We start from the raw sequence: 24,023 nt of genomic DNA, 5'->3' as shown, positions 1-24,023 counted from the left end.
TTTTAAAAGAGAATTAATTTGTGTGATTTTTTTGGAATCTAATTATTTAATAACAAAATTTATTAGAGATTAATTTGTAAGTATACTTTATTAATTTAAAAAAATTATTAATAGAAAAATTAATCAGTTTCACAAAATAAAAAATTAAAAATTAAAGAAAATATTATTTTTAAATGAAGGACTCGTAATCTTTTAAAAAAAAATTTATTAAAAATCGAAATAGGTATTCATCCTTTCTTTTAATGAGAGGCCGAAATATTGATTGAACTTTTTTGTTTTTTTAGTTTACTATCGTTCTCTTGGTTCTTATGGTATTGACAACAATGGAATGACTTTGAAATTTGAATTATGACTTTTTTGTTTTTTGTTTAAAAGAAAATATTCTTTTTTTATTGTCTAAAAATGTTCAAATGTAAGTGAAATTAAACTAGTTTACGAATAATAATTGTGAAGTTAATTTGTATGTGTTATAATAGTAGGGATTAATTTCATTTATTTTTTTCTTTCTAACTCATACAATTATTTATTTATTTATATTACAAAAAAAAAACAAATTAATAAAATTCGTAGGTTTTTTATAGGAAAAGAAATCTTATTTAACCTTTCAAAATGATTATATATATTACATTAATTAAAGTATATATATGTTTTTATTTATGGTGTGGCTACACGGTGGTGAGTTTTCACGTTTCAGTAGTGTTCCGTCTGTGATGACCGAGGTTGATGATCTCCGGCCGAGCACTTGGATGCGTGGCTAGATTATATGTTGTCCTCGAGCAACGACGTGAGTTTAACCTCGGCCTTCTGAAACACGGCAGCGGGAGCACCTGCACAAAGCACTCCGACGCTCAAGTAAGTGGGAGAATAATTAATGAATAAAGAGTAAATAACTAGAAGTGAATGTGGAACCTGCCCCTTTCTGAATCAAGGGGTAAGATTTATAGGCTCCTCGAGTTTGCTGGTGAGCTCCTGTTAGTTCCGATATTCCTGGTCAAGTGCCGTTATGGATATCTTGTGAAGAGACGTGATTGAGTGGCGTATTCTGTTTCGGAGATAATTTATAAAGTTTGTTTGTTCAGTTCTGCTCGGTTCCGATTTTTAAGGTCAGTCTGCCACTGAACCTCCATGCCGATTATGGTGTGGTACGCATCATAGCCCCCCAGGTCGGCTAGCGTTCCGTATAGGTCGGTAGGCGAGCTTTTTGTTTTTCATACGTGGCTAGGTTTTGTTTTGAGAAAATTTGAAAAGGGTTTAACTTGTCTCTTCGCGAATCGTGTCATCTTTTATTGTCCATTATTGCCGTTTCGGTTTCCACGTTTGTTAGTGGGCATGAATTAATTTACCCACTTTGTTAGTGGGCATGAATTAATTTACCCACTTTGTTAGTGGGCTTGCAATAATAGTTATTTTCATTGTTTTGGAAATTACGCTGTGTTGCTCCTAGTCTTCAAGTCTGCGCTATGTCTTCGAAAGGTAAACGTTTTCTGACTCTTCTTTGACTGTTCGTTTCTGCATACTCTGTCATGGCGGGAGAGAAATTGAAAGAAAAATTGAAGGCTATTGAGGATAGGGAAGACGACCCATATCACTGGGTCCAAGATGATGTGAAGACACGTTCATCTTCCTTCATCAGCGTTGAATCCCTTTCTGATTTGAGGGGCATAGATTTCGTGAGGGGGGGTTCTGGCGTCGTTGTCGAGTTTCAGCCCTGTTCTAGTAGTGATAGGGTTTGTGAGAGGAGGGGTGACTGGGAGTATTTTTATATGTATACTCCATGCATGGTTGAACTTGGAGTGAAGTTTCCCTTTTCTTCTTTTGAGTGTGACGTCCTTACTCAGCTAAACTGTGCTCCGTCACAGTTGCACCCAAATTCTTGGGCGTTCCTTCGCGCATTTCAATGTCTGATGGAATTCCTCTCCTTCCCTTGTTCGCTGTCTTTATTCTTTTCCTTTTTTCAGGCAAAGGGGGTTCGTAAGGGGTTGTGGGTTTGTTTCAGTAGCTTTCCGGGTCGGTCTGTATTCCTTCTTTATAAGTCCTCTTTCAAGAACTTCAAATCTCTTTTTGTGAAAGTCCGCTCGGCCGAGTCTGAGTACCCTTTCTATTTGGATGGTGAGTTGAGCGAGAAATTTCCTCTCTACTGGTGTTCTGAACCGACTCAGATCCTCGAGGCTTCTGAGAGGAGTGAGGAAGAGGAGTTTGTGATGAACTTTATTGTGGAGAGTGTTGCTGCTGGGGAATGCTTGTCCATCCCTGAAATTTTGCGTTTATATGATTTGGGTGATAATGAGGGTCTTAGGGCTTACATAGGTAATGTTTTTTGGTGTTTTGTTATTAAGTATTGGACATTTGCCGAGTTTGTCTGACATTTGGTGGTTTTTTTAGGTGGCCGAGTTCCCTTGTTGGACCCGAACAAGCTGCAATCTTTCTTGAGTAAGAAAAAGGAGAAAGGGATTGGGAGTGCTGGTGATCGGAAGGATGTGGGCGAGCAGGCTTTCTCGTCTGTTGCGCATCCTGCGTCTTCATTTAAAAGGAAGAGAGACGATACTTCCTTAGAGGTTATTTCCGAAGGTGATCGTGAGGTTGTAGGTGGTGGCGGAGTTGCCTTTGATCGGCAGAAAAAGCTTCATGGCTTCATTGCTGGTTCTAGCTCGCACTCCCTTTGGAACGAACAGTTTAATTTCGCGGAGCTTTCTGATAGGGCCTCGCAGTATCCTGGGGACATGCTTATGACGCGCCGAGCTGGAATGGAAGCGCTCGGTAAATTTGTTCAGGTATGTTTTGTTTTGTGTTTCTTGTTTTTTTCAACCTTTTGTATTGTTCTCATGCTACGGGTGCTCGGTAGGTGGTTGCTTCTCGCTTACTCTGCGTTGGTCGGACTGTTGAGTGCGTTGGTGCTGATCAGCAAGAAGCTGTGAACAAGGTCTCTTCCATGGAGAAGTCATATACAGCTCGGATTGCTGATTTGGAGAAGGTTGTAAAGGAAAAGGAAGATGTTGCTACCAGTGCTGTGGCTAAAGCGAAAGAAGCTGAGGATGAGGTGGTTCGTTTAAGAGATCAAATCCGTTTGTTGCAAGCTGAAGTTATGGAGCACGACGTGGCCAAAGGTCGGCTTACTTCCCGTGTGCATGAGCTAGAGGAGGCTGGGATGGAGATGTTCTCTTATGGTTTTGATCGTGCTGTGAGTCAGATTGCCTTGTTAGCCCCTAATTTTGATTGTGATAAGCTCGATATTACAAAGATAGTTGTAGGTGGAAAGTTAGTTGTGGATGGTACTGTGGAGGAGCACGATGAGAATGCTCCTTCTTAGTTTGTTTGTATTTGTGGCTTTTGTTTTGACTGTCTGAGCTCTAGACTGTTAATTTTTTGGACTTTGTATGGTATTTGGCCGATGTTAGGCCGGTTTGACTATTAGGTGGTGGTATTTGGCCGACGTTTCAGGCCAGTTTGATAATATAATATATTTATAGTAAGTGTTTTTGCTTTGTTATATTTTGTCATTGTCAGGCTTTATTTGAAAAGAATTTATCGCTTTTATTTGGATTCGGGGGGCGTCCGGCCTCATTAAAACCCTCCTTAGGCAAAACCCTTTCGTTGGGAAAAAAGCTCTAAGGGGGAAAAAGAGTACCTTCATTCGCATTTTGTACAAACTATGACATATACATTTTGAGTGATGAGATGTTCCAGTTTCCTGGGATGGCATTGCCTTGTAATGTTTGGAGTTGATATGCCCCCTTGCCGAGTACTTGGGTAACACGGAAGGGGCCTTCCCAATTTGCGGCGAGTTTGCCATGAGCTGGAGGTCTTCTGGCTTCCTCTGTTCGCCTGAGCACAAGGTCACCTTTGTTGAATATCCTCGGAATCACCTTCCTGTTGTATTTTCTTTCCATTATTCTTTTCTGGGCCCTTTGTTTGATAGCGGCGATTTCCCTGTCCTCTTCGGCTAGGTCAAGCTCGGCGCTCCTGGCCCTTTGATTTTGTTGTTCGTCGTACAACTCGGCTCTTAACGTTGGTAATCCGACCTCAATGGGGATCAGTGCTTCTGAGCCATAGACCAACTTGAAGGGTGTTTCGCCTGTAGTGTTATGTATTGTGGTGTTGTAACTCCACAGTACTTCGGGAATGAGCTCGGCCCATTCTCCCTTTGCGTTGTCGAGCTTCTTCTTTATTGCCTGCAACACAACTCGGTTAGCAGCTTCGGCTTGCCCATTAGTTTGTGGGTGTTCTACCGAGCTAAAACGATGTTGAATATTGAAATTTTTTAGAAATAAACCGAGCTTATTGTCTGTGAATTGTCTACCATTGTCTGATATTATTTCTTTTGGTATCCCAAAGCGGCATATTATATTTCTCCAAATAAAAGATCGTACCTTTTCAGCTGTTATCTTTGCTAAAGGTTGCGCTTCTATCCATTTTGAGAAGTAGTCTATGGATACCAAAAGAAATTTTACCTGTCCTGGTGCTGTTGGGAAGGGGCCGAGGATGTCAAGCCCCCATCTGTAGAAAGGCCAGCTTACCTCCATGCTGTGCAGTACTTCGGCTGGCTTGGTTGAGATCGCCTCATGTTTCTGGCATTTGTCGCATGTTTTGACCTTAGCTATGCAATCTCTCTTTATGGTCGGCCAATAATATCCTGTTCGGATTATTTTTGCGGCGAGAGCTCGTCCTCCTATGTGGTTCCCACATACTCCTTCATGGACTTCATTCATTACTTCTTTGGCCTGGTTTTGGTCGAGGCATCTTAATAGTGGTTGTGAGAAACCTCGTCTGTATAGTTCTCCTGATATTTTTGTGTAGAAGCTTGCCTTACGTTTGAACTGTTGAGGATGGAGCTCGTCTCTGGGTAATGTACCTGTACATATGTATTCAAGAAAAGGTTTCCTCCAATCGTGGAGGTGGTTAATGTTTTCAATACATAATAATTCAATGCTCGGTTTTGTGAGTGTGTGCTGTGATAATGTTGATGTTTGTGTGTCCGCTCTGGTGGCGGCGAGTTTAGATAGTATATCTGCCCTGACGTTTTGCTCTCTATGCACATGTAATATGGTGAACGAACTGAAATTTGAAATTAGATCCTTTGCTATGAGCCAGTATTGTTCTAGCAAGGGATCTTTTACCTGGAATTCTCCTCGGATTTGTTGGACCACCAGGAGGGAATCGCAATGTGCCGTTAAGTTCGTTGCTTTGTGGCTTAGGGCGAGCTTTAATCCCGCTATGAGGGCTTCATATTCGGCCTGATTGTTGCTTGCCGAGAAGTGAAATTGGAGGGCTTGCTCGGCTACCACCTTATTTCCCTCCTTTAATATCATTCCGGCCCCGCTTCCTTCTCGACTTGATGCCCCATCTACGTGCAATTCCCATGTTTCAATGTGATCGTGTGGGGTCATCTCTGTGATGAAGTCGGTGAGAACTTGTGCCTTGAGGGCCGGCCTTGTTTGAAACTGAATGTCGAACTCTGAGAGTTCAATTGACCATTTGGTCAACCGTCCTGCCAGTTCTGGTTTTGTTAATATTTGTCTCAGTGGATGATTCGTCCTTACTATTATTGTGTGGCTTTGGAAGTAGTGCCTGAGTCTCCTTGCTGTTGTTATCAGTGCAAGGGCGAGTTGTTCTATCTTCGGATATCGTTGCTCGGTTGGTTGCATGACTCTGCTGACGAAGTATACTGGCTGTTGCGTTTTTCCTGTTTCGAGAATAAGGGCCGAGCTTATAGCATAGTTTGAAACAGATAAGTATAAATATAAAGGGTCACCGATTTCTGGTCTTTGTAGCACGGGTGGTGTTGCTAAGATCGCTTTGAGCTCGGAAAATGCTTTCTCGCCTTCCTCTGTCCAATGAAATTTTTTGTTCTTTGATATCGTTTGGAAGAGGTGATATGCTCGGCTTGATGCAGCGGGGAGGAATCGAGATAGTGCAGCTACCCTTCCTGCAAGTTGCTGTACCTCTTTTATCGTTTTAGGGCTTTCCATGTTGAGTATTGCTGAGCATTTTTCAGGGTTCGCCTCGATTCCTCGGGATGTGAGCATGAATCCGAGAAACTTTCCCCCCTTTACTCCGAAGGCGCATTTCTCGGGGTTCAGTCTCATATTGTAATTTCGTAGTTGGCCAAATATTTCCTTGAGGTCTTCACAGTGCGATTTTTCTCTCTTGGTTTTCGCGACCATGTCGTCCACATATATCTCCATGTTGCGTCCTATTTGGTGATGGAAGACTTTGTCCATCAAGCGTTGATAGGTCGCACCTGCATTCTTCAAGCCAAATGGCATTACACGATAACAAAAGTTTCCATGTTCGGTAATGAATGCTGTTTTGCTTTGATCTTCAGGATGCATTAGTATTTGATTATACCCCGAGTATGCATCCATGAAGCTCAAGCTTTCGAAACCTGAAGCGTTGTCTACAAGTTTATCAATGCATGGTAAAGGGTAGGCGTCTTTAGGACATGCTTTGTTCAAATCTGTAAAATCGACGCACATGCGCCATTTACCTGAGTTTTTTCTTACCATTACCACATTCGAGAGCCATGTGGTGAAGCGGATTTCTCTGATGAAGTCGGCTTGTAGGAGTTTACTGGTCTCTTCCAGGGCCGCCTTTGATTTCTCTGCTCCTAGGTTTCTTTTCTTCTGGGCTAAGGGTCGGCTCGAAGGATTGGTGGCGAGTTTGTGACAGATGATCTCCGGACTTATGCCCGGCATATCTGCTGGGGTCCAGGCGAATAAGTCTGCGTTGGCCCTTAGCAGCTTTACGAGATCCGACCTTTCTTGCCCTTGTAGTGCTTGACCTATGTATGTTACTTGCTCTGGTTTGGACGTTAGTTGAATTTTTTGGAGTTCGTCAGTTGGTTGTGGTCTCTCTTGTGTGTCTCCTCTGGGGTCGAGTTCGGCTAGGGAAAGGACTTCCTCTCTGGTTTGTACTGCTTTGATCTCATGTTGTCTTCCGCTGTTATCCGATCTTTTTAAGCAAGAGTTATAACACTGCCGAGCTTGTTGGCGGTCTGAGTGGATCGTTGCTATTTTTCCGTCCTGTGCCTGAAACTTAACACATAGGTGGAAAGTTGATATTACTGCTCTGAACATGTTCAGAGCAGGTCTCCCGAGGATAATGTTATAAGGACTATTGCAATCGACAATCAGGTATTGTATATCAAGTGTTCGGAATGACGCGTTTTCACCTATTGTCGTTTTAAGCCATATATAACCTTTTATGGGTACCCTTTCTCCGGAGAATCCTACCAGTTCTCCGGAGGAGGGTTGTATGAGTTTTTCAGATAAGTTCATTTTTAAAAATGTAGAATGAAAAAGTACGTCTGCGCTGCTACCTGGGTCCAAAAGGACCTTTCTTACCAGTAGGTCGCCTGTCTGGATAGAAATTACGACCGGGTCGTCCAGGTGTGGGGCGGCCGAGGACATATCCGCTTTATTGAAGGTGATCTCTAAATCTGGTGCGTCGCTCTTGTTTGGAGGTGAGGCTCCTTCTATGGCTAGCATGGCTCGGTAACTTCGTTTCCTGGCCGATGTTGTTTCGCCGCCTCCAGCGAATCCCCCGGAGATGCAGTTTATGACTGCCTTGGGCAGGTTGTTGTTCGGCCACTTTTCCTTGTTTACTGAAGTCGGTTGCCTTTCCTCCCTGCCCCGGTCGTCTTCCTTATGCTTCCTCGCTTCAATGTATTTGTCCAATAGGCCTTGCCGTGCAAGCCTTTCCAAAAGGTCTTTGGCTATTATGCATTCGTCGGTGGTGTGTCCGTATTTTTGATGGAAAGCACAATGTTTGGTTTTGTCTACGAACCTCTGGTCTTGGTAACTGCCTGCTCTTATTGGGGGTTTTATAATCTTGGCATTGAGTATTTCCTTGATTATCTTTTCCCTTCTTGTGTTGAATCTGGTGTAATTGTCAAACTTCGGAGTGAGCTTGAACGTTTTGCCGACCTCCTTGTTGTGGGTCGATCTCATTGATCGTTCCTCCTCCCTTATGGGTTTCCTTTCCGTTTTGTTGGCCTCGCGTAGTTCTTCAATTTCCATTTGTCCGGCTGCCCTTTCCCTGAACTCCTCCAGTGTCTTCGGTTTGGTGATGGCGATTGTTTCTCTGAATTTGCCAGGTCGGAGGCCGGCCTTAAGCGCATGGAGATGGACAGCCGGATCTAGGTCGGGTATTTCCATGGTCGCCTCTGCAAACCTGGTCAGGTAATCTTTTAGGCTCTCCTGTGGACCTTGGCGGATCGTGCCGAGGTAATCTGATCCGTGGACGTAAATTCTCGCTGCGGCGAAGTAATCAATGAAGGACTTCGCCAGTTCTTCAAATGATGAGATTGAACCTGCAGGTAGTTTTGAGAACCAAAGCAAAGCTGCTCCGTCAAGATATGTCGGGAATGCTCTGCAAAGCACAGGTTCATTGTTAGGACCGTTAAAAAACATCATAGATTGAAATTTCTTAATGTGAGCCCGGGGGTCACCAATCCCCTTATACGGCTCAAGTGAGGAGGGGAGTGTGAAATGTTTTGGCATTTGAAAATTTGTGATTTCTTCGGAAAAAGGGTTGTCCAAGGTCAGTCTCTCTTTCGGTGGGTCAGCGATCAGCAGGTCAGGCGCGCCCTGGGAAGATCTTTTGGAGCTTCCCTCGCCTATCTGGTTGGCGTTATTTCGTGCTGATAGTTCGGCTAGTCTTTTGACTTCCGCTTGAAGTTCCGCCATTTGGGCCATGAGTTCGGCCTGTGTGAATTGAGGAACTCCATTGTCAGCCATGACTGGGACCCGTGCTATCCTGCGAAGAAAAACTCAAGAGGTAGAAATATAATAGGGAATCGTGGGGTTAGTGTTATCGGGCCCCACGGTGGGCGCCAAATGTTCCGTCTGTGATGACCGAGGTTGATGATCTCCGGCCGAGCACTTGGATGCGTGGCTAGATTATATGTTGTCCTCGAGCAACGACGTGAGTTTAACCTCGGCCTTCTGAAACACGGCAGCGGGAGCACCTGCACAAAGCACTCCGACGCTCAAGTAAGTGGGAGAATAATTAATGAATAAAGAGTAAATAACTAGAAGTGAATGTGGAACCTGCCCCTTTCTGAATCAAGGGGTAAGATTTATAGGCTCCTCGAGTTTGCTGGTGAGCTCCTGTTAGTTCCGATATTCCTGGTCAAGTGCCGTTATGGATATCTTGTGAAGAGACGTGATTGAGTGGCGTATTCTGTTTCGGAGATAATTTATAAAGTTTGTTTGTTCAGTTCTGCTCGGTTCCGATTTTTAAGGTCAGTCTGCCACTGAACCTCCATGCCGATTATGGTGTGGTACGCATCAAGTAGTATTCATTTGGTGTGTAGTAGCCTCCATTTTTGGGACTTTCACATTAACATTATTAATTAAAGTGTAGAGCGTAAACCAAACAATATCCACAATATGTTGGGATGTTGTTGGTAGTTTCATCTCAAGGGACATTCTAAAATGAACCTTTTACTTGTGTTATAGTACTAAACACTATTAGCTATTTTTGGAACTCCCTATAATATAATCAAAGCATCACAAACCTAGAATTTTGTAAGAGTGTATATTCAAATAGTTTTTTAAAAAATTTTATGTAGGATATTTTTGCTTTTTAAAAAAATTTTGTTCATACTCTATCTCAATATTATGGCCTAAGTCTAAATAAATCAAAAAGCCCAATTTAAAGATTGGCCTTCGTTACCCACCGACCTCCTCAGAAGAGGTCAGATTCGACACGGACTCCTTCCCAAAGAAGTCGGGTTCGACGGATATTTGGCAGATAACACTTATTCAAATAAGTAACTGTCCCTGAAATCTCTCAATCCATTTTCAGGAGTCATATCTCAACTACTCTAAAATAAAGTGATGGTTATCCACCTTGAAAAGTGGAACTACTCCAACAGTGATTATTGAATCGCCACTATATATATCCTAACACTTTTCAGGTATCTCTAAGTTCCTCTAAGTTCCATCAATACTCTCTAAACCTACTTAATCCCTTGTTGACTTAGGCATCGAAGTGTCTTTACAGGTACCACCCTCCATTCTTTTACATACACAAATCGGATAGCGGCTCCCAGATGCGAATCAAGTCGGAGACTACCTCCTTTTGACGCTTGGGCCAATCCTTTAAACTCAATCTACCTATCTCAAGTTACCTACGTAACAAATTTATTACATTAAAATTTTTTAGGGAAAGATTTATATATCTTAGTTTTGTAAAATTTAAAAATTTTAACGTATAAATTTCGTTTGTGTCCTTTGGTATGTCTGTAACCAGTAACCACCGATAAAAAAAAAAGTGTTATCATAGAAAAAAAATGTCTAATTTCTATACATACTATTTTATGAAAAAAATATTAAAAAAAAAGTACATAATAATAAGACTTGATTAGATATTAATTAATATGAATGGAGTTATGACGGCTATTAAAAATTACCATAAAAAAAAACTCATTACACTTAAATTTTAAGAATTTCTAGAATAACTAAAATTTTTTTAATGATTTAAACCGCCACAAATTAAAAAAAGAAACGCACAAATAAGAAAAAGTACATTCGTCAATAAAGTTAAAGTAAAACTTAATTAGGCTGCATTTATATAGCATAATTTTATTAATTTCATAAAAAAAAACCTTCTTTATTGATAACAAAAAAGGGTGTAAATTACACAATGAGTTGACTCATTCTCTATGAAGTCTTAACACGGCAAAGACCCTACAAATTGAGAAATATATACACAATGATGTTCCTATATTTATGTAAATAGTTTATATATATTTTTTATTTTTTTATAGTAAATTACACTAGAAGTGTTTAAACACTAACCGATATTACTATATTTGACATAACTTTCGTTAATCTATCATATATTCTTATAATAATTTTATTGTTATATTTTATAAAAAAATATATAAAAATCACACAACTTAAATTTTATAAAAAAAAATAGTGTATCTTTTTAGAATTATGTTACTTGGATACTAAAATTAATTATCAAAATCAACCGTCAGTATAAAATATATATTAAAATATAAATATATATTAAAAATAAATTAAACTATATATATATTTATATACAAATATATTAGTAGCTGATTTTAGTGTATGAATAATATTTTTGATATTTTTATATACTTTCATATTCTATGTTTGTTCTTGTTACTTACAATGAAACTTCCTTACCCCTTTTTATAAGCTTATAAAGTCTTGTGGATAATAAAACCATAACGTTTTTAATGGTTTTGGGTCAAGTCAACCCATGAAGTCAACAAGTCATTGCTATTGCTAGCTGGTGGGTCAATCAATAATGTGTCATTTTCCCATTCATGAATCATGTTTCCTCTCATTATTATTGGACTAATTTTTATTTTTATTTTTATTTTGCGTGTTAATGATGCTTTTAGAAAGGAGAAAAACACACATTTTGTCATTTTTTGCATATTGGGTGAATAATATCTCCTTTAAAAAAATATGTAGCTTCCATTTATATTTGATGGAGAAAATTCACAAAATTAGAAATTAGGTGTACATCTCTCTTTTATTAGGAATTATATATGCTGTATTTTAGAGAAATATAACCAGGTATATATTGAAGGATATTTATTCTAAATTTTATATCTTGTATAATTTTTGTTAATTAGGTTAAATTGTGATTTTTTTAAGGTAAATAAAATTATTTAATCTACAAATGTGTTTATATATACTATTGAATAGCATGACAAGCATGATTATCCATAAAGTAGAGATGTGCTTTCATTGTTTATTTATTTATTTATTTATTTTTAAATTATTAATGAGATTCCAACGATCTTTATTATTATTCTTTCATTGTTTATTTATTATTTATAATTTTTTAACGCAATTTTATAATTTCTCTTTCTCAAATTTAGCAATTTGTAATATATACATATATGAGATTCTGGGTATATATAAAAATGTAGGGAAGTATTTATAGTTATTGAATTAATTTAAATAATTAAGATTAAATATACTTAATAAATGATATATAATAAATAATGTACTTATGATATTGAATTCATTCTAAAAATTAGTTAACAAATTATTAACATATTATTATTATTAAATATGTCTAACTTTCAATTATATTTTTTTATAATTATAATTGATGGAATTTTTTAAAAAGTATTATATTTAATAGATAATTTTTAAAACATATATTTGATAAACGAAAACGAAAGATAGTGATGGAATTTAATTGTTGGATCAATAGATGTGCACAAAGTCGTTGCTTTATTTAATTTTTTTATCTCTATGGAATATATGGAATATATATAACACACAAAATATTTTAAAATGATCGAATTGAATTGGTCACAACTCACAAGAATGTCTTGCACGGGCTGATTTGATCAATCGGATAAATCCATTCATTCATGTTTTTCGTGGACAAAAATAAATGAGAAATTTGTTTCTTATGACCATCGTGATAAATATTAAAATTTAATTATGTTCACTAATATAATAGTATGTAAATTCTAAACTCCAATAATAATAATAATAATAATAATAATAATAATAATAATAATAATAATAATTTTGTTCACTCTTGATTCTCGTTCATTTTATTCTCATTGGTTCAATCATGTATATTTTTTTATATTTTTATTTTTCTGTAAAGCATATTTGTCTTTAAAGTGAATTGAAGTAGGTATTATTTATTGTTTAGATTACTTAATTGACAAGTTATAATATAACCATCATATATATTTTATTACTCAAAATAAACATATACTTTTATTTTATTAGTTCAAAGACAAATCTATTATTTTTTTTCAAAAATAAAAATAAAAATAAAAATAAAAATATTGATATAAAGGTAAAGCCAAAGAGATCCAAATAATAAAGAAATAAAATAAAAATAAAAATAAGGTATTCATAACACATATCATGACTGTTAATCATTATTACAACACTAAAGTTTTACATTACAAATGCTCTTTAATTCCTAGCAAGGACTAAAAGAGCTAGCTAGTATAGCACAAACACCATATCTTATAATGACTATATATATCCCATAAAATCAACACTAAAAATAAATTATTTCTGTCTCATACATCAAACTGACACAACATAATACAAAGTATTTAAAAGTGCCTTTGGTTTGTATTTTTATTTTTTGTTTTTTGTATTTTCTATTTTTATAATTTTATGAAAAAAAAATTATGAAAACAAAAAAAAATAATTTTATTGTTTTCATTATTTTTTTTTTCACAAAATTTTAAAAACAGAAAATATTAAAAATAAAAATACAAACCAAACACATCTGTTATTATTACTACTCGACGCAACAACGATACATAAAGTACTTCTCCATTTGGCGGCCGCATTCGGCGCAAACGACCTTCTGAGGTATGCCGCCGGTGCTACCGGGGAGTATGAGGCGGTTGCAGTGGTGAGGGGTGTGAAGCTGATCAAGATAATCCTTGAGAGCTTGGACCAAACCAAGCTTATCAATGTTCTCCTTCCATTTATCAAATTCCAACAAGCTTGTTAGGGCAGTGTCACCTTTGGCTCTAGCCATTTCTGATGCACCCCTACAAAATATAGCCCAACCTTGATCGCTACCATCAAAGCTAAGCACAGTCATCACCTGTCATATTTTATAAAAAAATAAAAAAAGAATTATAAAAATAGAATGTTCAAGAGTTACTATATGAAAAATTTTAGGTGGCCAACACTTTTTTTATATGGTATGAGTGAATACCCTATCCGATTTCTGATAATTATTTCGAAAGGATAACGAGGCCTTTAAAAAAAAAAATATCCAATTTGGTCCTTGATCTTTTTTCTTTGGGACTTATTAGTCCCTGTACCAAAAAAAATAACATTGATTTTTTTTTGCACAGGGACCTCGTTGTCCTTTCGAGATAATTGTCAGGAGTCGGATTGGATTTTTTTTTTCAAAGATCTCGTTGTCTTTCGAAGTAATTGTCAAAAACTGTTTTGAGTTTTTCTCTAACATTTTTGAAATAGAAAAACTAGTAAAGCAAATAAGAAAAAGAAAATGTTTAGTCCTTTGATATAATTTCTTAGATATAATTAAATTAAAATAGGTTGATGATAAACCTATTTTGATCTAGACAAAAAAATACACACAAGTTAATTTGATCTCTAAAATGACTTAATACGAGTCAAATTAACGTATTGATAAATTATTGTTCACCAGAAATCGAAAATATAATATACAACAAATTTTATCTCGTAGTTATTTTTAGTGATCACACATCATTAAAAAGGTAAAATAATAAAAAAATTAACTTGATTTGTGCTAGTATTTTAATTTTTAAAAATAAATTGAGTTATTAATTTTAATTTAAATGATTAAATTAATTTATATGCGATTTTTCAGAAACTATTTTTTAGCATTAACCAATTTAACCTAATTAATTTTTTTGGTAACATATCATCACCTCACTCATGATTTCATCATTCTCCACTGTTCTTCCATGCTGTAACTTTGAGTAAAGCATGCTCTCCAACCTGTGTGAAACAAATTCAAATATAAGTATTAAATAAAAAAATTAATGATTAATTCAATAAAGAGAAAAGGATAAATAGGTCCTGACCTTTTGTTTCGCGGACATTTTTGTTCCTAATCATTGAAAAATACTTTTAAGTTCCTAACCTTCACAAAACTTAGACGGATCAGTCCCTCCGTCCAAATGCCTCTATCAGGGACTGATCCGTCCAAGTTTTGTGAATGAAGTTCAGAGACTTAAAAGTATTTTTTAATGGTCAAAGACGAAAATATCCGTAGGACAAAAGGTCAATGATCTATTTGTCATTTTCTCTTAAATAAATTTGAAAAGTGTTTATGAATCATATATAGCAACAAACCTTGCCCAAAAGAACCAAATTGAAGTCACATTAGGCCAATAGTAGCTGAACTTCCTTGTGGCAAATGTGTTGATCATTTTCTGCATCCTCTCCTTGGCATTGCTCTTCCCCACATAAACCATCTCTAGCTCGAATCCGCCGGCTTTCGCAACGCTAAGTGCGGCCGTCGTGAATTTTGAAATCCATTCAAGGTCTTCACCTCCATACAGGCATATGAATTTGCCTTCAGTCATCTGTAGCAATATCAACAAGCGAAATTTTGAGTATCAAGTATCATCATAAAACTTAGAACAAAAAAATATAGCTACGGGTTTTTTTTTTTTTTTTTGTCAAATTGAATGATATATCACACAACAATAATGTAACCATATATTATTTGCACATCAAAAATAAAAAATCAGTTACTAAATCAGTTATAATATAAAAAAAATTGAAATGTAAAATACGCATTAAAAATGTATTAAATAATATATGTATTTAAATACAAATATAATTAGTGTTAAATTGAACGATACATCACACAACAATATAACTATGTCATGTATACACAAAAAATTAATTACTAAATCAATCATAATATAAAAAAGATATTAAAATACACGTTAGAAATATATTAAATAACATATATATGTATTTAAACACAAATATATAGTAAGTAATTTAGTGACTAATTTTTATATATATAGAATTTTGATTACCCGATACAAGATGACCAAAAAATGACAGTAGAAATTGGTTTAATTACGCTGTTAGTCTCTATAGTTTTGCAAAATTTTCAATTAGATCCCTATACTTTTTTTCCTTTTAATTGGGTCCCTGCACCATTTTTTTTTCAATTAGGTCCCTCTTAGTAGTAATCGGCTTAATTTTATAGGGACCCAACTAAAAAAAAATTGGTACAGGGACCTAAATAAAAGGAAAAAAAAAATGTATGGACCCAATTAAAAAAAATGGTGCAATGACTCAATTAAAAAGAAAAAAAAGTATAGGAACCTAATTGAAAATTTCGTGAAACTATAGGAACCAACATAGTAATTAAACGGTAGAAATTTAGTGACAATTTTCAAACCGTCGTTAAATAATATTTACCAATTCCAAGATAATAATAATAATAATAATAATAATAATAATAATAATAATAATAATAATAATAATAATAATAATAAGTATTTACCCATTCCAAGACACTAGGGTCAATGCCATCAACAAGAAGCTCAAGACTCCAAATCTCTTGCTTCCACATAGACTCTTCTTTCTCTCTTGTGAAAGGGAAAGCCAAGTTACCCCAAATCCAAATCATATGAATTGCATTTGGTGAAGACAACCTCCCTTGTGGATCAAGTGCAACAACAATGGCTTTCTTTGTAAAGTTCCAAACTTCTTTTATGTACTTTATAACTGATGGCTCAATTATGAATGGGTCTCTAACACTATACCATGCCATCATTGATTGCAAGTACTCAAACTTTTGATTGGCTGCTTCATTCCATGAAGATTTCTCCACAACTGGGATCCACACCATTTCATAGTGTCCTTCACCTCTTGCTTTTGCATCTTTGTATAAGTTGTCAAGAACCATTATCTCTTCTTGTGATAGGTCAAGATCTGATATTAGAAGTAGCACATGCTTCCTCCTTAGGATTTCAAGACTAGTCTGGAATTTCAATAAGTCAAATTTTACTTTTAGCGACGGATTCAGAAAATTTTACATAATTTTTATTTTAACGTGAAAGTAAATGTAATATAATAATGAGCGAGAATAGTCACAAAAAAAAATGAGCGAGAATAAAATATGTATAAATATATATAAAATTTAATTTTAATATATATAATAATAATATAAATTAAAATATTTTACGTAATCATTTAATTATATCCGTTTTGGATGTTCATATACGTTATTAATATAAAAGTTGTTATTTTTGTTAATATGGTATTTAAGTGGTAAAATCGTTTGACTTAGTAAAAATTTTATAGAATCGATTAACTCATTTAAAATTATAATGTCAAAAAATTTTAAGAGTTAAATCAAAATTCTAAATACTAACCCATGAAATTAAATAGTGAATAATAACAAAATGAAAATGTTTAGTTAAAAAAAATGACAAAAAATAGTTAAAATTTGTTTTATTTAATATTAATTAACTATTATAATAATTAATAAATATTAAATAAGATAAATTTTAACCATTTATTTTGTTTCTCTAGTATTACTGTAACAAAAGAAGGGCTGGTTGTAACTTGCAAGTTTAATTACTAGATTATATAATTAATGTATACATACCTTTGTTTTGGTAGTTCCATCAATGAGTGGAGGAAAATCATCCTTGGCATATATCAATGCTCTGAGGATTTTCATGTTGTCTATGTGGACTGTCTCAAATAAACGGACCAGATTGTGGAAGGCCTCTATTTGCATCCTTTCCTCTGCACAAATTAAATTAAATTTCTTAATATCTTCATTAATTAATCAGTAATTATATATTTAATTTGGTTATAATTATATATATATACCTATGGCTCGATAGCATTGATCCAATTGATTATTGAGGTGCTCATATATACTAGCCATTTTGTGAGCAAGGCTAGATAATTCCCATGCCTCTGTGGCTGATGACATCGACCTGTAAAATATTATACACATAAATAATTTGATTTGTATTTTCATTTTTTAAATAAAATATAATAAAAAAAGTAAAAATAATAAAATATATATAATGGAATTGATATTAATTTGATTTTTAAATTAAATTCGTCGTTTGAAATACATATAAAATGAGAATTAATTTGATTTGTAAATCCATATGAGATTTATATTATAATTAAGATAAAATAACTAATTGTAATAAGATGGTATTTTTACACTTTAAATATTGATATAAAAGAGAGTGATTTTCAATAATTCAAATTAAATTAATTATCATTATATTACAATCCAAACATAAATATTGATTTGTAGATTAATTTAGTTCACATTTTACATGATTAATTCCAAACACAATATATATAGTTAATTTCTAATTCAATCATTTCATTTTAAATCAAATCAAATAAAATTAAATTTATTTAAAATTTATTTTATTCTAAACATATCGCAGATGATTTAACATATTAACAAGAGAATACGAACGAAAAAATGAAAAATTATTTTACACATTATTTTTAAAATGACGAAAATGTGCTCTGAACACATATCAAATATTCAATCAGTAATCAAATTAAAAGGAATAATAATAATAATAATAATAATAATAATAATAATAATAATAATAATAATAATAATAATAAGGTTTAATTACTCTGCTGATCCCTATAATTTCGCAAAATTTTTAATTAGGTTTCTATACTTTTTTTTTCTTTTAATTGAGTCCTTGCACTAATTTTTTTTTAATTGGGTCCCTACACTTTTTTTTCCTTTTATTTAGGTCCATGTACCAATTTTTTTTTTTAGTTAGATCCCTATAAAATTAAGCTAATTACTACTAAGAGAGACTTAATTGAAAACAAACTTGGTGCAGGAACCCAATTAAAAAGAAAAAAGTATAGGGACCTAATTGAAAATTTCACGAAACTATAAAGACCATCAGAGTAATTAAACCTAATAATAATGATATATACTTACTCATTTCTCATGCCAATGAAACCAGAAATCTGAGAGGAACAAGCAACAATGCTTCTAATAACCCAATAAGAAGCAATTGGAATATAAGCACTTGCAAGAGACATAGGAGGAGAGTCTTGAGAAATATATTGAGATGGAAGCTCCTTAAACTTAACAATGCACATTGTAACATCCAATGAAGCCTTCACAAGCTTGTTCACAGCATCAAATTGTGGCATCAATGAAGATGAATTCTCAACTATGTCTGGGAGTTGTTTAAGAAGTGCCACTGATTTGGCAAGTGTGTTCTCTTTTGTGCTCATCTCAGCCACTAGCCAGAACTCTCCAAACACCACTGAGAATGATGCTAGGGTTAGAACCACCTTTCCATGCCATGCATAACTTGATAGGTAGTTTAGGAGCACCATTGTTGATCCATGTGCATCTCCGCTTCCCGAGCACTTGCACGATAGCTACAGTAACCAAACAGCAGACGAATTCAGAAAATTTTTGTAACGGTAACAAAATTAATATTAAAATTGCATTGGTTTGGTCATAATATAAGGTCTATAGTAAAAAGAAATATATCAAAATTTAGTGGGGTTATGTGGCGCTATATATAGATTTTGAAAATTTAGTAAAAAATAAAATAAAAAGTATTTTAAATATTTTAAAAATATTGATATTTTGATAATTTTAACTGTTAATCTCAATTATATATATTATAATAAAGATCAATGAAACACTAATATTCAAGGGACACTTGAAAAACCTTCCTAAAAAATGTAATACTTTAATTTAAAGTAAAGTATATTTTGTATTCTTAAAATATGTCAAAAATTTTAAAAATATCTCAGAGTTTTATTTTGTTTTAATTTTGTTCCAAAAATTTTTTATTTGTATCAAATATACTTTCGACAGATAAATTTTTACAAAATTTAAGACTAATCTAACAATAATGCATGAAAATTATACTTGATTTGCTTGTATTGAAAGTTGTTCTTATGAAATTATTGATGAATTAGTCTTAAATTTTTTAAATAATTAGCCGTCGTCAGAGATATATTTAATGTAAATTGAAAAATTTTGAGACAAAATTAAAATAAAATAAAATTTATGAATATTTTTAAAATTTTTACTAAATTTTAGAAATAAAAAATATACTTTGATACAGTAACGAGTTTAAAGTAGTATAGATCCATGCATGATAGATCATGAATTGTTGTATAGTAAGTTTGCTAGGTTCTTTAATTTAATTTGTTGAAGAACTTTCAATATATATATAGATATGAATAATGAACATGGTAATTAATTAATTAATGATATAATGATGCTCAAGAATCAACTAGGCAGAAAAAATAAATAAAATAATCTAAAGAGTTCAGAAAGACAAAACACAAGGCTGTTAGCTATAAATTAAATAGTTAAATACTTGGAGATAGGAGCACAAAAAGTAAATAAAGCTAAGATAAAGTGTTTTTAATTATCTTTCTCATTATTTATTTATTTATGTGTAAGCTAAGATAAAAAAGACTGCCACCATCCAGCATCAAAGTTAAGTATATTCTATTTCAGAAAGCAAAGGAACAATAAATGGCGGTAACTATCACAAAAGTTAACAAAATTTTTTACATGAAAAAATGTTACCTCGCACGATAGCTACAGTAACCAAACAGCGACGAATTCAGAAAATTTTTATAATAAAAAAAAAATTAATATTAAAATTACATCGTTTTGGTCATACTATAAGACCTATAGTAAAAAGAAAAATTTTATGATCAACGTATAAAATTAGATTTTGAAAACTTAGTATAAAAAATAGAAAAATTTTTAAATATTTAAAAAATATTGATGTTTTGATAATTTTAACTATTGATTTTAATTATATATATTATAATAAAGATTAATAACTAAAATTGTCGAAACACTAATATTTATGGGACACTTGAAAAACTTTCCTAAAAATATGTATGTCGTACTTTTAATTTAGGGTAAAGTATATTGTGTATCCTTAAAGAAGTTTGTCAAAAATTTTAAAAATATTTCTCAATTTTATTTTGTTTTAATTTTGTCTTAAAAGTTTTCGATTTGCATCAAATATACTCCCGACAACTAAATTTTCAAAAATTTAAGACCAGTCTAACAATAATGCATGAAAATTATACTTAATTTGCTTGTGTTAAGGGTTATTATGAAATTATTATTGAATTAGTCTTAAATTTTTTGAAAAATTAACCATAAAAATTTTTTAGGACAAAATTAAAACAAAATAAAATTTAAAGATATTTTTAAAATTTTTACCAAACTTTAAAAATAAAAAGTATACTTTACCAAAGTATACTTTACCATTGATATTGATACAGTACCGAGTTTAAAGTAGTATATATCCATGCATGATAGATCATGAATTGTTGTATAGTAAGTTTGCTAGGTTCTTTAATTTAATTTGTTGAAGAACTTTCAATATATATATAGGAATAATGAACATGGTAATTAATTAATGATATAATCATGCTCAAGAATCACACTTTTTTATTTTTAATATTGGAATGGTAATAGTGTTTTTTTGAAATGTGGATTGTTGGAGTGTTATTATTAAATATTGAACTATTTAATTAGAGAAGTAAAAATCGGACCGTTCAATTTGTTAAAAATACAGAAATTGGACTGTCCGATTTGTGAGAGGTACACAAATTGGACCGTCTAATTTGTGTTAAAAAGAATTAAAAAATTTGAGGTTTGTGTATTCCAAATTTTTTTAATCTTTTAAACACAAATCGGACAGTCCGATTTGTATATCTCCTACCATTTTAAAAAATACCAAAAACTACCATATTAAAATATATCACTCATACCACTTCCATATTTAAATTTTTTAGCCGAAGAATCAACTAGGCAGACAAAATAAATAAAATATTCTAAAGAGTTTAGAAAGACAAAACACAAGGCTGTTAGCTATAAATTAAATAGTTAAACACTTGGAGATAGGAGCACAAAAAGTAAATAAAGCTAAGATAAAGTGTTTTTAATTATCTTTCTCATTATTTATTTATTTATATGTAAGCTAAGATAAAAAAGAGTGCCACCATCCAGCATCAAAGCTAAGTATATTCTATTTCAGAAAGCAAAGGAACAATAAATGGCGGTAACCATCACAAAAGTTAACAAAATTCTTTACATGAAAATGTTACCTCGCACGAGATTTTGTGTATGACAAAAGCCAGCGAGTCAAGCATGTCAAATTCAGCCAATGCAGCAGCAGCTTCCAATTTCTCGTTCTCACTTTTTTCCTGAAAAATATTATTGTATTGTAATACATAATTTATTCTTAACAAGTTAAACATAGCAAAATTAGTCTATTAATATAAAATCTAGCACATATAATTAAGGGTAAAATATACTTTTTGTCACTGAAGTTTGGCAAAAATTTTAAAAATACCTCTAAGTTTTATTTTATTTCAATTTTGTTCAAAAAATTTTCGATTTGCATCAAATATACCCTCGACGGCTAAATTTTCAAAGAATTTAAGACCAATTTAACAATAATGCATAAAAATTATGCTTGATTTGTTTGTATTGAGAGTTGTTCTTATGAAATTATTGTTGAATTAGTCTTATATTTTTTGAAAAATTAGCCGTTAGGGATATATTTGATGCAAATCGAAAACTATTGGAACAAAATTAAAATAAAATAAAACTTAAGGTATTTTTAAAACTTTTATCAAACTTAAGGAACAAAAAATATACTTTACCCTATAATTAATTAAGAGCTTGATTTTGATATACTCATAGTATAACTCAGTCATTTGATCTAATCAAATTCACGCATTTAAATGATTTTCTAAATTAGTTTATTAAAATAAAATCTAGCACGTATAATTAATAGTTTAATTCTAATATACTGACAGGATAACACAATCATTCGATCTAATTAAATTCACACATTTAGATGATTTTTTAAATAATATAAAAATTAATTAATTTTAATGGTAATGCACGATTAAATGTTTATTTCCTTTTCATATGTATGTGAAAATTAAATTTTATAATTAATTAGGTATACACAAATAGCTTTTGTACGTATATTTAAATTTTTTTTTTTTTTGAAAAATTTAATATGACAAAAGAAGATACATGTATAAATAGGCTAAAATTTTTTATTATGAAAAATAAATGTGTGCAATTCAATTCTGTTGGTGTGTGCATGTGTTTTATTTTGATATGGAAATCAGTAATCGGACCTACCGATTACTTTGTAACTTGATTTTTAAAATGTGGAAATCAGACTCTTCGATTTGTTTGTTATGATTTCTTTTTTTTAAAAAAATTATAAATAAGAGGGTCCGACTTTTTGTTCTTTATAAATCGGAGGGTCCGATTTCCACATTTTAAATTAAAAAGTTCCACATTTGAGAATAACACCCTTATTATCCATAATCCTAAAAAACACAATTTTCACCCTAATATCAAAAATAATTTGCGGCATAAATAATGATATTTCTAAGTTTTTTGTTTTGTTTTGTTATGTTAGATGGTAAAAGGTGGTTGGGCAAAATTAATTAGTATATACACCTTATAACATTTGTTTTAACAAAATTAATTAAAAGATGAATGAAATAAAAATGTGTCTTACATGATGACCCTCAATGCTACGAGCAATGAGTTGAATTAAGACTTGATCAACAATTTGAATGATCGGTTTCACATCAACTTCACGGCCATCAGGCTGATGAGTTGCCTGAATTTGCTTCATCATGGCGCTATCGTCGGCCGCCGCGAACAACCGCCGCTTTTCCTTCCTCTGTTGCATCTTATTAGAACCACCGTGGGTGCTGGCCATAATTATTCAACACAACAACAATGTATGTATTATGTGTTACTCTCTCTTTTTTGAATACGTGCAATTAAATTGTGACACAAACTAGGGTTTATATAATGTAAGGCAATAGAATAAAGCATGTTATTGAACAAGTACCTTGCTTGTTGAAGTGTATAAAACTAAAGCTAAAGTTATATATGATGGAACCCTATTTATTTAGGATATGGATACACATGGCTTAGTTAGCTTTGGTGGTCCCATTCATCTAATTTACTTCATATAAAGTGAGAAACTTTTTTTTGTTATAGTCTTTGGTGAATCTTAGCATAAACATTGGAGTAAGTTAGCCAAGACATAATTAATAAAGAGAAATAAACTTTTTACATAATCATATAAATATGGATAATTACCTTAGCATAAACAGTGAAAAAGTGAAAAAAATGTGACATCAGATAGATTATGTCATCACTATATATACTATTCTACTAGACTTGCTTTATTTGTGGCTATTTTTTTTATATTTATTAAATATATGTGTAATACATTGTTATTGGAAGATTATGCATTTTTTTTATATGGTGTTTTTTTTTGTATTATTCAAATCGGATGGTCCGATTTGTTAAAAAAAAATTAAAATACAATTCGGAGGGTCTGATTTGTTTAAAGAAAAAAATAAGGTAAAAATCGGACGGTCCGATTTTAACATTAAACATTTTTTTATTTTCGAAAACATATATTGGACCGTCCGATTAGTTTTTTTTTTTAAATC

The 24,023-nt window shown here is 32.8% G+C and overlaps 3 protein-coding genes across 4 annotated transcripts; 1 reads left to right on the top strand and 2 right to left on the bottom strand.

Annotated features, from left to right (window-relative positions):
- The first annotated feature begins 2,523 nt into the window (after nucleotides 1–2,523).
- On the top strand, nucleotides 2,524–3,817 carry LOC148569655 (uncharacterized). The gene is made up of 2 exons (XM_088507347.1): nucleotides 2,524–2,771; nucleotides 2,843–3,817. Exons 1-2 carry the CDS (start codon nucleotides 2,721–2,723, stop codon nucleotides 3,305–3,307), a joined length of 516 nt encoding a protein of 171 aa, XP_088363473.1. The 5' UTR covers nucleotides 2,524–2,720; the 3' UTR covers nucleotides 3,308–3,817.
- Nucleotides 3,648–8,735, bottom strand: LOC148569654 (uncharacterized). Its single transcript, XM_088509546.1, has one exon. The coding sequence runs from the start codon at nucleotides 8,733–8,735 to the stop codon at nucleotides 3,648–3,650; it is 5,088 nt and encodes a 1,695-aa protein (XP_088365672.1).
- Nucleotides 8,736–12,851: 4,116 nt separating this feature from the next.
- Nucleotides 12,852–23,347, bottom strand: LOC107629359 (protein SIEVE ELEMENT OCCLUSION B). 2 transcript variants are annotated; one of them, XM_088508674.1, is made up of 10 exons: nucleotides 23,069–23,337; nucleotides 21,627–21,725; nucleotides 18,457–18,908; nucleotides 17,349–17,458; nucleotides 17,119–17,261; nucleotides 16,009–16,488; nucleotides 14,835–15,067; nucleotides 14,408–14,477; nucleotides 13,248–13,587; nucleotides 12,852–13,091 (listed from the first exon to the last, which is right to left on the bottom strand). In XM_088508674.1, exons 1-9 carry the CDS (start codon nucleotides 23,273–23,275, stop codon nucleotides 13,273–13,275), a joined length of 2,109 nt encoding a protein of 702 aa, XP_088364800.1. In that variant the 5' UTR covers nucleotides 23,276–23,337; the 3' UTR covers nucleotides 12,852–13,091; nucleotides 13,248–13,272. The 2 variants fall into 2 exon arrangements, with proteins under 2 accessions (XP_088364800.1, XP_088364799.1); XM_088508673.1 differs by having other exon boundaries at nucleotides 12,852–13,587; nucleotides 23,069–23,347.
- Between the last annotated feature and the right edge of the window lie 676 nt (nucleotides 23,348–24,023).

This window comes from Arachis ipaensis, chromosome B3 (assembly GCF_059453495.1).
Source record: "Arachis ipaensis isolate K30076 ecotype BB chromosome B3, ASM5945349v1, whole genome shotgun sequence".
Classification (NCBI taxonomy): Eukaryota; Viridiplantae; Streptophyta; class Magnoliopsida; order Fabales; family Fabaceae; genus Arachis; species Arachis ipaensis.
This window is presented reverse-complemented; position numbering and strand designations above follow the sequence as displayed.

Bases quoted from the DNA above. Each gene is read 5' to 3' on its own strand.
- LOC148569655 (XM_088507347.1), top strand. From the start codon at position 2,721: ATGCTTATGACGCGCCGAGCTGGAATGGAAGCGCTCGGTAAATTTGTT. The intron at 2,772-2,842 runs GTATGTTTTGTT...GGTGCTCGGTAG, and splicing joins CGCTCGGTAAATTTGTTCAG to GTGGTTGCTTCTCGCTTACT.
- LOC107629359 (XM_088508673.1), bottom strand. From the start codon at position 23,275: ATGGCCAGCACCCACGGTGGTTCTAATAAGATGCAACAGAGGAAGGAA. The intron at 16,489-17,118 runs GTATGTATACAT...TTGAAATTCCAG, and splicing joins ATGGAACTACCAAAACAAAG to ACTAGTCTTGAAATCCTAAG. The intron at 13,588-14,407 runs GTGATGATATGT...AAAATATGACAG, and splicing joins ATGATGAAATCATGAGTGAG to GTGATGACTGTGCTTAGCTT.
- LOC148569654 (XM_088509546.1), bottom strand. From the start codon at position 8,735: ATGGCTGACAATGGAGTTCCTCAATTCACACAGGCCGAACTCATGGCC.